At 42.7% G+C, this 16,231-nt stretch overlaps 1 protein-coding gene across 1 annotated transcript in view; it reads right to left on the bottom strand.

The window, feature by feature from the left end:
* TIAM1 (TIAM Rac1 associated GEF 1) overlaps positions 1-14,746 on the bottom strand; it is an 85,997-nt gene extending 71,251 nt beyond the window's left edge. Inside the window, exon 1 of the mRNA XM_067299334.1 lies at positions 13,766-14,746. Within this exon, the coding sequence (XP_067155435.1) occupies positions 13,766-14,734 (969 nt within the window). The 5' untranslated portion in view covers positions 14,735-14,746. The remainder of the gene's footprint in view (positions 1-13,765) is intronic.
* Positions 14,747-16,231: the final 1,485 nt, after the last annotated feature.

Raw genomic sequence — 16,231 nt, 5'->3', positions numbered from 1 at the left:
GGCGGCAGGAGCGGGAACGGGAGCGGGGGGATGTTCCTGAGCTTGACTAACTCATAAGGCATTAATTTGCAATGGATGGGCTAGTTCTTTATAAATGCTACCTCTCGAGGGAGACTCGCAGTCCAGCTGGAAGAATAACCACTTCCTTCCCCACTCAGTGAACAGTTATCCTAGTCAGTCTGGTTATTTAATGCAACACGTAGTTGATAGACAAGCTGCTCCAGATAGGCCAATATTCCTTTACTCCCACTGCATTTGAATGAGTTGAGCAGGGTTTCCTGTAAATGTAATGATCTACCCATACAGAGCAGTTTTCATAACGAGACATTTTTTCCTGCTGTTCCAATGCACTTGTTTTTGGAAGCCAATTATCTTCCCATTTCTTACAACACCAAAAATCAGGGATGTGTGGAGAGCAGAACCAGCGCTGCTCAGAAACCCGTGTTTACACAACACTGCTGTGAGTGAGTTTTAGCACTCCATCACAAAAAGCTGGATGGTGCAATTCACGACGGTAACATTGCATATGTGACCCCAGCCAGGGAGCCAGCATTGGCACGATAGCTGTACACTCACAACACTTACAAACCCAAGTAACTGCATCTCTGTCAAGAGAGTTACCTCAGCATAAAACCAGAGCACCAGAGAACTGAATCAGATCCACGATGTTTACCGGGATAGTTATATAAGCAGAATGACTGGTTTTTGCATTTGTTTTCTGGGTTGTTTTTTTCCCTCGGTAGCTACCCTATAAAATTGATGCACTTTTTTAAAGCGAAAAAGTGTGTCATTCTTATAGCGTAAATAAATTTGCATTCTGCAGTGAATATTATGTAACCGTGGCAACAAAAATTATTTGAGGTTTTGAGAGTTTTATTTTAGATAAATCATTTAATAAATACCTTTCTAGTAATTATTTTATCCATGCTATACAGAGAGGATAGAGTTAATTTGAAAAGCCTACCTTACATAACTCTTAGAAAACCTGTTTAAAGTAGTCATCTAGAATTAGTTGGTTTTAAAAAAAAAAAGAGCCACTAAAACAGACCCACAGACTTGGAGGAGATAGGATTTGTAATCCTGCCAGCCAGTGTATACACAAAACCTTCTTGGTGCTTTTCAGCCTATGTGGAGCATTTTTTCAAAACCTGAAGTCTACCTAGAGGTGTTTAGGGACAGTGCGGAAATGCAGGGTCTCAGGATTCCTAGTGCTCCCTATGACACCGCCTGCCTGTGTAACCCGGATGAGACACAGCATCAATCGCCTCAGTTTCCCCATCCCAGTGGGGATTATAGCAAGTAACTCGTATAAGAGCATAATGGCTTACAATTTATAAAAAAATGGGAAGCCAAAAAATTCAGAGTGAATATTATCTACAGTCAAGTGATAAATTCGAGTGCATTTTGTAAAAATCTTTATAATCTTTCCATAATGCAAGTGATAGACTTGGATGGGTCAAAAGATCTTTCTATGATAATGATTTAGCCCTGCCCCTAATCTCCCTCTGCTTCCTGCACTCCCTTTTCCTCTCTTAAATCTCCTGTATCAAAAATTTCTAGCCAACCTATTCAAGCCCTTTGGTAGGATGAGTGCCTGAGTACACAAAGGCCAGAATGGTTCAAAAATTATAGCCTGCTAATATTGTTCATGTTCATGAATTATGAAATGTAGCATTCAGTGAGATTAGCACTTTATGAAGTCTGCTGTATGGGATGATTGCTCTATGGGTTAGTAGGGTTAAGAGTATTCATTACACAGGTCTTTGACTTTTGAGTTCTTGCTGTAATGTCAGCTAGTTCTCATCAGAGGGTATGAAAAGCTCTCAAGAATCAGACTGGATTTGCTGCGGCCATCTCACGGTGCTGTAATCTGCACACTGAAAGGCATTCAGTTAAAGAGTTCAGCAGAAAGTTACAGAGGTTTAGTATTATGCTTCTTCAGAATACGCTGAGGCTGAATGGGTAATACTCCAAGTCAAACAACGCCCAGTAGAAGGGTTTGATTAAGACATCACTGGGGGCACAGGATTACTTCAGCAAACTTTCAAACTAGGACGCTTAAAGTATCCCAACCGGCACCCGCACTGTGAGCAGTGCTGCTCCCCAGTGCTGAGACTGACGGGGATATGGGTCCCCAGCTTTGGGATCCAGCCTTCAGCACTCCTGCTGACGCAGCCACCACAGGCTATTGCCCAGACACACAGGGAACACCACAGGCTCCTGTTTAAGAATTACTCATGTTTCCTGCTCCATTTCTCAAGGAGCCCCACAGGCAACAGCAACATCTCCTCCAAGGAAGACCTATTACCACTCTGGTGCCATTACAGGATATGCCACAAGGGCTTTCTAATGAAACAGGCCTCTCAGCACCTCACTCCTGAACAAAAGGAGTTCCCACGTAAAGACTCCAAGGTCAACAGCTAGTTACAGACACTGCCCAGGCTTCAATATTCACGTCTCTCACTCTTGCCCAGATGCTCTGCAGCTGCCCATTAGGATCCAGACTGGCATGTGCCAGCCACATCACGGGAGCTGAGAGACATCTGAACACTGCGACCTGCACATTTCTGAAGCCTGGAGTTTGAGACATTAAATAGAGCACAACTAATCACCAGCAAATTACTCTGGAATTCGAATGGCTGTCATCAAGGGGCTCCTTTTCATTTCACTAGTTAAAAAAAAAAAAAAAGTTTTATTTAACTCTGTGAAACAATCAGGACATTGAACTCAATATTTTGCACCTTGCCAGAGATCCTATGTTTTATAGTTTCAGCCCGGCAAACAGCTGTCTCCAAGCAGAGGATTATTTTTGCTCAGAGAGAGTATCACAGGAACCAAATGCAAGACTGGAACTAAAATTTGTATTGCCCCACCTAGGCTTCCTACTGCTGTTTACCTAACTTCAGGCCTGGGAGGGCTGGAGGGCAAAGTAAGAAGGAGGTGGAAATCATTAAATTAGTCACACAAAGTAGAAAACATGTAGCCAGAAAAAGTATTTCTTCCAAGACAGAGAGATCAGGGAAGCCATGGGAATACTAATTCCTGGAATTTTCCAAACACAGGTCTTAATCCATAAAGAAGACAAATTGAATAAGCAGGGGCTTTGTCCCTTTGATTTAATAGTTATAGGGAGTGCAGGGAGAAAGTAGCATAAAAACTATTGGCTAAAGGGAACTAAACAGGGTCTAGTGGCGTGGCTGTACTGCACTACCAAGTGCCCTGATAGAAAGGCAGCAACTGGTAATGCCACTTTCATCAAAACCCTGTATCCCTGCTCTTGTTGAAGATGATGGAGTAGTGGCATCATTTCTTACATTGACAGTGCTATCATATTGATTGTAAATATCCAGAGTTTATGAAAAGAGGTTCAGCAGACAGTAATTTATCACACAGAGAAGGAGTGAAATAGGAGGGAAAGGTGGAATGCCCTGGGCCAGATGGATGCACTGCAAAGTTAAAAACTAGAGACAGATTGAATGCCGTCATTGTTATTAACAGCAATGAAATGAGGCCCAGCAAGAAGGCTACATGCCAGAACAGCTAAAACAGCCTTAATAACAGTCCAGCGTAATGAAGTGGAATTATCACAGCCCCATCAAATACAATTTTACTGATAAACCAATTGTGTAAAATATTAGTGGAAATATTTGCAACCCACTTAAATATATGTTTTAGATCTCACATGAACATGGGGTTTCATACAAAGCAAGCTATTGGGAAAGAAGAGTATAACACAAGCTATATGAAGCTAACATACTGGTGCTCTAGCTTCTGCACTCTCATGAGATGACTGCCTTTGGATGTCCACTATGGTCACATTTGTTTAAAATTCTTGCTAGATTTAGATGATATCCAAAAGCCTTCATTTTAGAAAAAAGGGCAACCTTCAGCTGGTGAGGATCAGGTGAAAAGTTCTGGGGGCAGGTTCCAGGAGTCCTTGTCATCTTTTTGAACACAGCTGGTACTGGCCTCTATTAGCAAGAGGCCACTGGATGGGATAAATCTTCCCCAAACACTCTGGCTCATGACTGGAAACATTCAGAGTGCTTACAATAACTATGCACTTATCAAACTTTCCACCAAAAGCACTGTTAAATACGCTAGTGAATCACTTTCTTCTGCTTGACTGATAGCAGTGATTCATGGGCACTTTAGGCACCTTGGACTGATTTAGTAGGAAAACTCTTACTTCTCTAATATAAACAGTTCCTTACATGGATAACACTTCTTTCTAAATTAACTATTAGATTGAAATTACCGGCTAGTAAAAGGCACCTGGATGTTTTTTTTTTTGGAAGGAGCTCCATTCAAGAGGATACAAATTCTCTATTTCTCATCCTGTTTAGCAACAGAGCAATTAGCTGTGAACATTCAGCAGCATCCTGAAATTGTGCGTAACCTGTCTGATTGCTAGTTAGGCAAGCACCACAGAATAAATTTAAAACAGAATAGATAAATAACCTTATAGTTTGTGTGCTTTTATATGCCTGGTATCTCTTTGGAGCTCCTATACAGAACAAGATTGTCCTTATGCTGTTTTTCTTTTCTGTTTGGTGCTAATTCTAACATCATTTGGTGGTGAAGATGTTCTGTTTAGGTACATTTCTCCAAATCAGAAAGAAATCCTTACACCAGAGTAACTTGATCATCTGCTAACCAACACATTACTAGACTCACCTGTCTTGAAAAGAGTCAAAACTTTCCAGGAAGCTGGACCATTTATAAATTTCATCTAAACCTGATAGGGAGAAATGATTTTAAGGCTGCAATGGAGAAACACAAAAGAAACTCAATAGCTCATTCTGTCTGGAAGGAATACAGGTTTGAAAAACTGTTAAAAACATACTGAATCATGTCCACACAATTCACTATAAAGTCAGAGGGATTATAAGAATTACATGAATGAGATCTGCTAGTACAATAATGAATAAAGCCCCTGAACCAGACATTGGGAGCTGATATTAAAGAATGCTTAGAAGATATCTACAGGCCTGTGTACAACAGGGCAATACTATATGAGAATTAGCTGGGTTGCATCAGATTGCTAGCAGGTTTTAGAGAAATAAGTTGACAGCCACAAATCAACATGCACAATGCAGGGCAAACTGAAGGAGTTTTCTGTTTGATGGGTTGGGATGTGTTTACACTTCCTAGGAGGGCTCACAGTGAGGCACAGTTACAAGCAAACTATGCTTTGTATGTGGATACCAGAATGAGATGCTGAGTTTGTTACCTTTGGGAATTCAAAGAGATCAGATACTGATATGTAAAAGCAGCTCTGGTTCCTGCCTCTTGTGCAACCACAACAGTGGTGCAACAGTTCTTCACATGTTTGAAAGAACAAAAAAAAATCACTTATATACACTCCTAAAGCTACTTGGAGTGGTTTATTTAGCAAGTAGGCTTTAGCTGTGATTCTCTGAACTGAAAGTCACTTGAGACAAAATAATACTATACCAGACCTCTACATGTTTCTCCTAGCAGTAAGCTTCATTCCCATCTTGAACGGTTTATGTCACAGTAACAGGCTTCTGGGCAATACCGCCCATTCCCTCGGAAAGGATTAAGGAATGGATTTCAATGGATTTTGGTTCCAGAATTTCTTTGTGAATCTGTACAGTGTAAATCTTGGTGAAGGCTGTACAGACAGAGAATGTTGCAAATGAAACTGTCCCCCATAGAGGTGCAGCGAAATAGCAAGGACAGATCTATCCTTCTCTCCAAGTTACTGTGGAACTCTTTATCAACTCATGACAACTTTGTGGCATCAGTCTGCAATCTGTTCATATTTGAAAAGTTACTTTTGCATCTCTAAAAGTTAAAAGTATTAGGGAAGAGGAATGGGGAGGATGTTTTGAGTTTGCTTTATAAAAAAAAGAGAAATCCATGTCTGTAGGAGAACACACAGTTAAAGGACAACAGACCCCTTACAGGAAACAGCTTGAAGCACTACCATGGGACCTGAGCAAATCAGCTTTTGCCTGGCTTTAGCACTAACTTCTGGGGGGCTAAAGTATATAATACCATGAATGAGAATCAAGCTGTAATCCAGTAAAGTGTCTTGCCGTGTGGTCCCTGCACACAGAACCTTAACACACAGCTTGTGACACCTGCCCAGATTTGCGGTGGAAGCTCGCTTTTGGTCCTCCAGTGGCAGGAGGAAGTTCCACAGTTCTTGAGCACTGCAGTATTTAATCCCTCTGTTCCCAAATGACATGTTGAGGACCCCCCAAAACTTATCTTGCTTTCATCCCAATAGACCACCCAGATGAAGAAAGCTTCTACAGGGATTGAGCTAACCATAAACTAATGCAAACAGCCTGACCACGCTCAAGTTAAATGGCAACATGCTTAACCAAAATCCTCAAAGTAAAATACAGGATTAGGTTACTTCTTGTTCACTTGCCAAGAAGAGGCAATTCTTCCTAAGAAATGTAACCGATGGCGTAGAAGAGGGAAAGAAGAAAAGAATGCCTGGAACAGCAGCTTGAAATCAAAACAAAGCTTTTGGGAGGTTTCACCTGAGCAGTCACATAACTTAACGAAGCAGGAAAACGTGTGCCATTTGGGATGATGACTAGTCACAGGACCGCTTGCTGAAGCACTCTCAAAAGAAATGTTTCAGGGAATGCTTCACTGGAAAGGATCACTACTGCAAATTGCATCCATCTAAGTAAGCACAGCCCATCAAACAGTCAGTTGGAGCAACCTGTCTGTGATTTTTAAGTGGAAAGTACTCCTAAAAACATGCAGCATATATAGGTTTACAGAGAATACAATTACTGCCAGTGGTACAAGCACTTCAAGTGTATAAATGTCAAAGTCCTGCTGTTTAAAAAAATTTGACTGAATGGAGCTATATCAGATATCAGGACTGCTGATTGCTATCCATTGGCTTCAGACCAAAAGCAAAGGAAGAAAAACAATTAAGATCTTCAGAAGAGTATCAAAATACTTGTCAAACGGAGACCAAAACATTCATTTTCACATGCCCCTTTCCTTGACAACATTGAGGCAGAGGTGTGCTCTCTGAAGGGAGTGACTGCTGTTTGCTTTAAAATATCCTGACCTGATCTAATCTCATCCATCTGGGGATGAGAGCATGGTGACAGAGCAGCCAAGGCCTCTTGCCTATAGATTTAAAGCCCTCTATTCAAGCTTTTCTCCAGGCTCATGCTGAATCCACTTCCAGTTAGCCAGGCTATAAACAGCTCGTTTGGTCTAGTCAGATGGATCTGGTCATTCAGATGCACTGAGAACTGCAACACTCCCTGCGTGCCCCAGCACAAGGAACCACCAGGACCAAAGATGTGGATTCACAAGCAGTTTACACTGGTTTAAGCTTGGGCTGCCACAAACAGGTGGTTATGTCTCCCCCCCCCCCCCCCAGCCCTATTCCCACCCCTTGCTTTGAGCTGGTGCCATTTGGCTAGTAGCTGAAAACACGGATGTGTATATGTTTTTAATAGGGTTGTTTTTCAGTGGGCTCAGCAAAGTGGTTTGGCTGACGGGTGCTCTCCCATGGGATTCAGCCCCTGAGTCAGGCTAGCCAAACTGGTCAATTCAAGAATCTTTGACTTTCTGAGATTCAGAGAACGGCTCAGGATGTATCTCAGACCTTTGAAAAGACCTCAGTCTGGAAGGTGCTACAGAACTGTGTGAACAGGGATTTGAAACAGCAAGAGACACACTATCACAGAAAAATAGTAACATTTTATTTTTAGGAAGTTATTAAGCTATATGTCATTAATTGTAATTCAATGATAAAGAACTTTAACATGGTCCTTATTTCTTTCTTTGATTCCATCTGGAGTCAAATGATTAAGATTCAATGATCTGGGTCAATATCATTAAGAATCGTATTTAGGTTGAAAACAGCTACGTTTCCCAGACTACAAACTGGAATAGAGAAATACAGAATCACTTCCACCAGAGAAGAGATTCAATTGCTGCAGATACTTGGTTTGGAAAAGAGATAACCAAGGAGGGCTATAAGAGAAGTCTAAGGTAACTAATGGTGTGCAGAAAGTGAACAGGATACTGTGGAAGCCAAAAGTAGAAAATGAATTCAGAAAAGAGAATTCATCGGGGACAGGTCAATCTGACAGTCTTGGATACATTCCTCACTCAGGAAGCTGCAAATCGTTGATTTTCTGGGATCAGAGAGTTTGCCCTAAAGGGAAGTTCACCCCATACTCTCTCTCTTTCCTTCTTTCTTTCTTTCTTTCCCTCTTTCTTTCCCTGAGCACTTGATAACGGGGGAACAACATACTGGGCAGAATGGATCTTTCATTTGACCTAGTGTGGTCCTGTTTACATTTTGAGGTTATATCCTCTATGACACAGCATCATTTGTGAAGAAGTTTTACATAGCTTAAATAGAAAAGTATCAGCTCTCTGGAGTGTAGCCATCCTACAAAATGTAATGAACACTATAACCTGACACAAAATTCTGCGAGATGGTAAAAAAAACAGTATCTACTGAAAAGATATTCTAAATAAGTTTCAGTCTGATTTCTGTGTACAACCTGATCTAATTCCCATGAAAACCTTGATTTCATCCCTATCTTTTTCTCCAAAACTTTTTATAAAGAATTTTTTTTAATGGATTCCATATTCCTTCAGGCTCTCTGCACAGCCCTAAAAATAGAAAAAAATTGAAAATCTGACTACAGGGGATTTAATGAGCCAAGAATGTAGTTTGAGGTTGGCACTGAAACACTTGCCGTTTCCAGACAAGCTAGATAGGAAATTTGTTCACTCTCCCCTATTCAGTTTCACAACAAACACTGGACGGAAGACACTGTAAAGGAACTTGCTTTCCCTGTAGAGCCAAAGCACATCTTACTGCTGTTCCTTCTTAAAAGTTATGTAAAAATCTTGGACTGCACCATTGTAACACTAATGCTATAGCTGAAACGCCTGAGAATAATCCAGAAGAAATTGCAAACAGGCCTGCAAATCTCACACATGGACTAGTCACTAGAAGAGGAGAGAGGCCCCCCGTCTCGTATATGAGTGGTCCACCGAGTGGAAATGCTTTGGCCATTGCTTCTGTTTGGATTTTAATGCACACTGGAATCATGATCTAAATACATAATCTAAATACAGCTTTTAAAACACAATCACTCCCCACAGAAAAGACAGTCCATCCATAGCTTCACACCTACCAAGGATCACGACTAATTCTTTCCCTACAAGCCAAACACCAGTGCTGGAAACCTGCAGGGGTCCCAGACGTCAGTGGCCACTTGCTGTCAGCAGCCACTGCCATCACCACTTTGACCAGGATGAAAATCAGCCAGGCAGGAGCAGGGCTCGCAGGGCTGGAGACCAGCAGTGGTTAGGGTTGGCTCTCACAGATCCACTGCAGACACCAACAGACATGCTGCCGGCCCTGCAGCGTGGGGAGCATAGTACGCTGTGTGACCAGAACATCTTCTGTATGTGCGAGATGTGTCCCCCTGACTGCCCTCATACTGAAGCTGGAAATGTCAAAAGAGGGTCACACCCTATGCAAGGTTGTATCCCCTCAGTTCAATGGTCTAGAGAAAAGAGCAGTCAGAAATTACCCACAGAGGGAGAACATGGAACAAGAAGGGGGCAAGACAGGTGTGGAAGTGGCACAAAACCGTATCTCAAGGTTTCCCTTCCCTAATTCTCCTCCAGAGACTTTAATTAGGGCTTTTGTCAGCAGAGAAAGACAAGGTTAAGTCTCCCTCTGAACAGCCACCAGGAGAAGGAGGAGGGAGTCTCTTGTAGGCAGATGTTTAGCTGCAAGCTGGACATAACAGAGTCATTTCACAAAATCTTAATCTCAATAAGCAAACTGCAGGATTCTGGAGATCTCACAACCCACAGCCAGAACAAGCTGTATCCAACAGGAACTTGCCTCCCTTTAAGCAAAAATGGGTGAAAATGTCAGCCAATTAAGCTTTTTCCACCTACATCACATCAGCTCCAAAAGCCAAAAAGGATCCCAACAGAGCTCTATGGGAAGTCTGGCTTCGGCAGATCTGAACCTTTAATGTTAAAATGCTACGAAAACAGAACGGCTGCGTGGGTGCCCCAAAGCCACTCTGTGCATATTAATTGCTTAAGCATGTTGAAGATAATTGTCTCTCCAGCGTTAAAGGCTTTCCTTCTCAATTAATGAAAAGTGACTCCCACATTTCAATTTAAGGTTTAAATTTGGAAGGGAGGGAATTTTAAAAAATCCTCTTAAATACAATGGCCATTAAAGAGTTTTTTTATTTTTTTTAATGAAAATCACATACTTGTGAAGAACCCATGGATAAAGCATTATTCCAAAACATGTATGGCTGTGATTCCAGCTCCTCCTTTTTGTCATACATTCGAGGATGTGTTTTTCCAGCAGCAGTGGTCAGCACACCACAGAAATTTTAAGTCACTGGTAACTTTTAAAAAACTTAGCCCATATACAAAACATAATGATGTACATATGGTTGAACATGCATGTAACAGTGGCTAGATTCAGGAATCAAATACAAGGGCACCATTCCATTGCCCTGGTCTCGGTCCTGCCATGTGCTCAGTGTCTTAGGGACCTCTCGGGCAACTGGACTGGTCAAGAACCACCTACAAGTGGCTATTGGGACCTTACAGCACTTTAAGCATCAGGGCAGGTGAGACTAAAAAACTGTGCAAGTATCTTGCCAATGACTTTCCAAAAAGTGAAAAAGACATTGGCAATTACAACCCCAAACCCCTGTGAGGATGGGCAACAGTGATCAAGGCAGAAACCTCAGTCCTCGCTTTAAGGCTAAATTAGGTGACTTTGAACAAGTTTCTCAAAGTCCCTAGCTTCCTCTACATTGTTAAATAAAACAGGGGCAGTGACCACTCGCTGGTCTGGAAGCCAAGAGGAAAAACTGACTGTGTTCACACCACATCACACTTTGCCTGGGTCACCTCTGTGTGGTGTCCCTATGACACAGCTACTGTTTTGGGGGGTGAGGGCAGGGGATGGACATTCGCAATTGTAGAAATAACGTGAAAGTTTTGCCTCAGGCCACTAAATTGTTTTTAGAGCATGAAACTGAGCGTGTGTACTGCAGGCTCTGGGGCAAACATAAGGGGGTCACCAAGAGCGTGAAGCCCAGTGAGAAAGTTTTGAAAGACCGAGAAGGGCAGAGGGAGCTGAAGCAGTACCACTGCCAGGGCATGCCACCCCCCATATCGTGCCCAAGTACCGGCTGGCACCAATCAAGCAGTGCCAAGGAGCACAATAACGATAAAGCCCCACAGCCATCTGCTCTACATCTCAGCTTCTGCCTGTAAATTAGGGTAACCATCACACTGTACTTCATACCAGCGGTGTTGAGTGAGGAAGAACAAAGTGCTGAGATACTACAGGGCTGGGAATCACACAGGTAGCCCTGGTACAAAGACAGGTTGGTAGCTTCCCACCCCTTCACCCCACCCGAAGCTGCCTAATTGGCTTCACCAAGGAACTAATCCTTTCATTCTGTGTGCAAATTTGTACATCCCTTTCACTCTATCAAACATATAATGAGAGTCATTTCCCTAAACTTGCTAAAGGTAGGTTTGGGTTAACATAGAAATCATTGCTGACAAAGTATCTTATATTTACGGCTTGCTGCTAGGATTAAAGACTTGGAAGGAATTTTGACCTTCAAAGCTTTAATTTTGTTGATTTTATTCGTGGCAATAATAATCACTGCCAAGACTCCTTACAGCCACTGTCTCCAAGAGCAGGAGATACATTTAGTGAAACCAGCCCACAAAGCGATTTCACAGGGTAATGCTGAAGCCTCACAAAGTGGAAAACAAATTCATGACTTTCACTAAGTGCCTCAGAGGAACCTTCTTAATAGCAGGATAAGCATCAAGAAGGAAAGAAAATGTTTCACTGTTCACCAACAACACTGCTCTCTTTTTCTTAAATGCACTTGAAAGAGGGCTGGGAGGCAGTAGTTGCACTTAACAATCTTTAATGAAAGCTGCTATGTTTAGGGCTTCCAAGTAACATCCTTTTTTTTCATTCTCCTCTTGCTTTTTATCCTGTGCTGTCTTGACGAAGCACCAAAGAGTTTCTATGTTAGCACTGTAAAATATCTCCAAAAATACAGAGCTGATTTTGAAGTACAAAGCTTCAGTTGTGGGACACCGCAGCATCTGTTTTAGGATGTCATTTTTATATTTAAAAGCAGTATATATCTCCATAGATCAAGCGCAGCTGGGAAGTCATTCAGCAACCCCTTTCCATCAGCTCTCATAAGTTAGTGCCAACCACTGCCCTCCCATCAGCTGCTGGGGGGGCTCCTCTCACCCTCCACTCCAGCGCAGCCCAACACCTACATTGCGGCACACTGCAACCTGCCTGACTCACACTGTCAAGCCTAATATTGCTGGTGTCCTGCCAAAAGCTCAGCCCAGCAGAGGGATGCAAGCCTACTGGCCTCCGACCTTGATGCAACGTGCTTTTTTTTTTTTTTTTCTCCCTTGGGTCACGCAGCATGGTGTGTACACTACATGACACATACTAAAACATGCAATAAAATCAGGGGAGCCACTGAGGCATGCAATTTAGTGCACAGTTCTGACCTGTGCGGTCAGACTGTTCTGTCTGTGTCCCCTGGCCATATTTCTGAGCAGATGCCCACAGCTAGAAAGTAGTTAACGTGAAAGATGTCACAGACAGCCTCTTCCATTAGGCAGCTGGACCACTGCTCTGAGAAGGTTCAGCAGGCAAGCCAAATGAACTAAAAATGAGTGAAATATGCCTGCATGTATATGTCATATGTGACCTGTACAGGTGGATGGGATTTGTAACCCATTCTATTTTTTCCCCTATAAGAGCAGGCTGCCACTTAGAAGCAGAAGTGCTGTTTGCAGCACAAGGCAGTGCAGCGTAGCTCAAACAAACATAGCACAGCCAGAAAAAACAGGGCAAAAAATATAATAAAGACACTGTTGCAGCCATCAAAGCAAAGGTCACAAGAGTAGTGTTCAGAAGGCAGGAGGGGCAGGAGATAGAAAAGCTCATCTAGGCTATGTGCTGTCTGCTAACGGATGAAGGGTACTCCTCTGTCCTCCCTGGCTAGCAGAAGCAGCACCTTCTCCATACATTTCAGTTTACAGCAGGTGAGCAAAAGCAGCCCAAGAGCTTGCAGGACTGCCAATCTCTTCCAAGGGGACAGCACCGTTTCCGGGTGCTGTTTTGCACGGATGTGAATGTCAGGTATTTGGAAGAGTGAAATTTCAGTCCAGCGAGTATTTATGATGGAGGGCAGAGGAAATGCTCACAGGATTCTCCTTTGCTTCTAGCCATGAGAGCTAAAGAGTGTGTGCACGTGTGCATGCAGAGGGAGGGAGAAGGGGCAGGGAGGGCAGAGGAGGGAGAACCAATGCATGTGAGCTCCCCAAGTGGAGCAATCAATTTTGGCGGCTACCCTGAAAAAAAAAGGCACTGATAGCACTGCAAAACATACAGGAAAATCTTTAGTTGGCAAACTGCAAATTTATCTTTTCCAGAGAATGGAAGAGTGGAAAAGGCCCCAACAGAGTTATGGATAAAGAATGGAATATTAATGGGAGCAAGACAGTTCCTGAGGCCATTTAATTCAGCTCTCTCCTGGATATGGTTCCTTTTGTTCCCCCTTCTTGGAAAGGGGGTGTTGAAAGAAATCAGAGCCTGGAAGAACCCAGAATATCTCCATCTACAAAAGTAGCTTAGCAAATGTCACGCACTTCCATTTTACATAGAAAAAAATTGCCTTACCTGAGTAGTTTTTGCCCTTCTGCCTTGCATGCTGTTACTATGGCTAATTTGCAGGTTGGTGGCCCCTTCTGAAAGGCAGTGAGATTTCCTACAGGGGAGCGTATTATAATTACTGTAGGAAGGTGCATCCTCAGCAGTAACTGATGCCATCTTATGGCTCCCAAGATCTGGGATATCAGACATTAAATTCCGACAGTACCCGCCAAAGGCATTTCGTGGGCCTCCATTTATCGTAGCACTTGGGGTTTTGGGGGAATACAAGTCAGTCACAGAGTTGGCGCGTTGGCAGGTGACCAGCTGCTGGGGGCTGCTGCTTGCCTCTGTCCCGCGGGCCACCTTGCCATCCTTCTCTTCTGCCAAGCCCAGGATTTCCTCATTGCTCGTTAAATGCTCCTGGCTGAGGTCGGAAAGCGAAAACTCCAAGCTGTCCTCGCGCCAGATGTCTGCAGATTTGGAACGCTTTTTCTTGAAGCTGGCGGTCTCCATGAAGTTTGTCCCATTTGTTGAATACCGATGCGGCCTGCCATCGCCCTCAGCCAGAAATGTAGGCTCGTCCCCATAAAGTCTGCTCTCCTCCGAGTCCGGCATGCTCTGCACGGAGGCCGCCGTGAGAACGGTGCTGCTGTCCACACTGGGAGTAACAGAGGAATCAGTGTGGTAAGAGACAGGCCGCAGGCCCATATCCATCCGGTCCACCCAAATGGGGCTCCCAAAGTCCTCTAGATTGGCTTCCTGCACAAACGGCTCCAGACCATTTTCTGCCAGCGACTGGGGGATGCTGGGGGTGCTGCTAGAGCGGGTGCTCACTTCTGAATTCCTGTGGATAATTTTTCCTGAAGAAGCGTGCCTCGTCCGGCGAGAAGTTTTATTTGAGAGGCGAAGTGAGCGGGAAGTATGCTTTCGGCCCAGGCTGGCATGTTTATCCCCATAGAAAGCATGCTCTACATTTTGGCTTTCCGCGTTTCCCATGGTTTCACAATCTGCAAGGGGAAAGAGCAGGAACCATTAAAGTCGGCAGCTAAGCATGCACAGAAGAAACATACACACTTCAATATATTTGATGGCCAGTATGAAAGAAAGGGTGTTTTTATAAAAGCAACCTGTCCCATCCATGTGAATGCAACGCTACTTTATCTCCCAAGCCACTTTCCACGTGCACACAGAAATGTATGCTACAGCTTCTCCTGGGTCTAGCAGGACTTATTCTAACAGCAGTAACTAATTCAACAGCATTAATTAAGGGAGCCACCAACCGTGCCAGTAAACTTATAAATATAATGCAGTTAAATCTGTACACAGGAAAAAGCCAAAGACCATTGCTATGCTGGTGTAAATGAGGAGAGAATCTTGAAGATTGCTCTGAACCGGAGTCAGTTTATCACAAAAGTACACTGGTAATCTTGGTTTTGCATGCATTCATTTGACTATTAACATTAGCTAATCCTCCACAATCCTGGCCAACAGTATAAAGTCAAAAAATGGATGGCTACTGTTCATTTGCATGCAATGAGATGCCAAAAGGTAGAAGGATAAATGCCTTATCTGTGATTTTAATTTTTTTGCCAGGAACTCCAATTCAAAGCACCAAATAGCAAAGTACAAATTCAACTATTCGGCAGCAAGCTAATGATAGGTTTGATTTCTGGAACAAAAAATAGTGCAACATTAATCAGGTACGGAGAGCCTCACACAAGAAAGCCATATTATGAAAAATAAATTAGCATGAGTGACTCAGACTATATAAAAATAACCCTTCCTTCCTACTCACTCTGAAGCAGATAGCTAGATCTAAATGCTTTGATCTAGTGAAGAGAAAACTGAGCTGGAACTGAGGGACCCGAGCTCTGTCTCTGTCTCTAACATCCTGCGTTAAGCTGTGCAAACCCCTTCATGAAACAGTTTGTCTAGAAAATGGAAGCAATGATCTGGATCAGTTTTGGAAAATACTTTGCAAACTGTGATCTCACTCAACAAGCATCAGAAATGTTTTATTTGTAGTAGTGGCTCTTTTTGGCCAAAGAGTAGAAGAAGAGCAAGAAAAGTAAATGTTAAAGTACACTGCCATTCAAAATTTAATAGAAGAGATCCTGAAATACACATAAGAATTATATCTGATGAATAAATCCATAAATCTTTAACATAAATTCCAAGACAAATCTTTCTGGTTTTGATGTTATTCTAGTAATTTTGATTTAAAAAAATGCCTCCTTGATAGTAAAATAATCTCTTTTTTTTTATTTCTTGGGACAATTTCTTCTTAGGACAAATTCTTCTCCTTTAGAAGGATGTGCCAAAGGGTATTGAGCCAGATGCTCACAGAATGAGTATGTTCATGCATTTTTCCTCACCATCCACATGCACACTATCACTACTGTACAGACTGAATTAACCCCACATAAATTACACAGAAAGTGATGAATCAATTCTGTTAAATATAAGCACAGCAATTCTGCTTTAGGCTGTTTT

The sequence above is a fragment of the Apteryx mantelli genome, chromosome 1, assembly GCF_036417845.1.
Source record: "Apteryx mantelli isolate bAptMan1 chromosome 1, bAptMan1.hap1, whole genome shotgun sequence".
In the NCBI taxonomy this organism is placed as follows: Eukaryota; Metazoa; Chordata; class Aves; order Apterygiformes; family Apterygidae; genus Apteryx; species Apteryx mantelli.
This window is presented reverse-complemented; position numbering and strand designations above follow the sequence as displayed.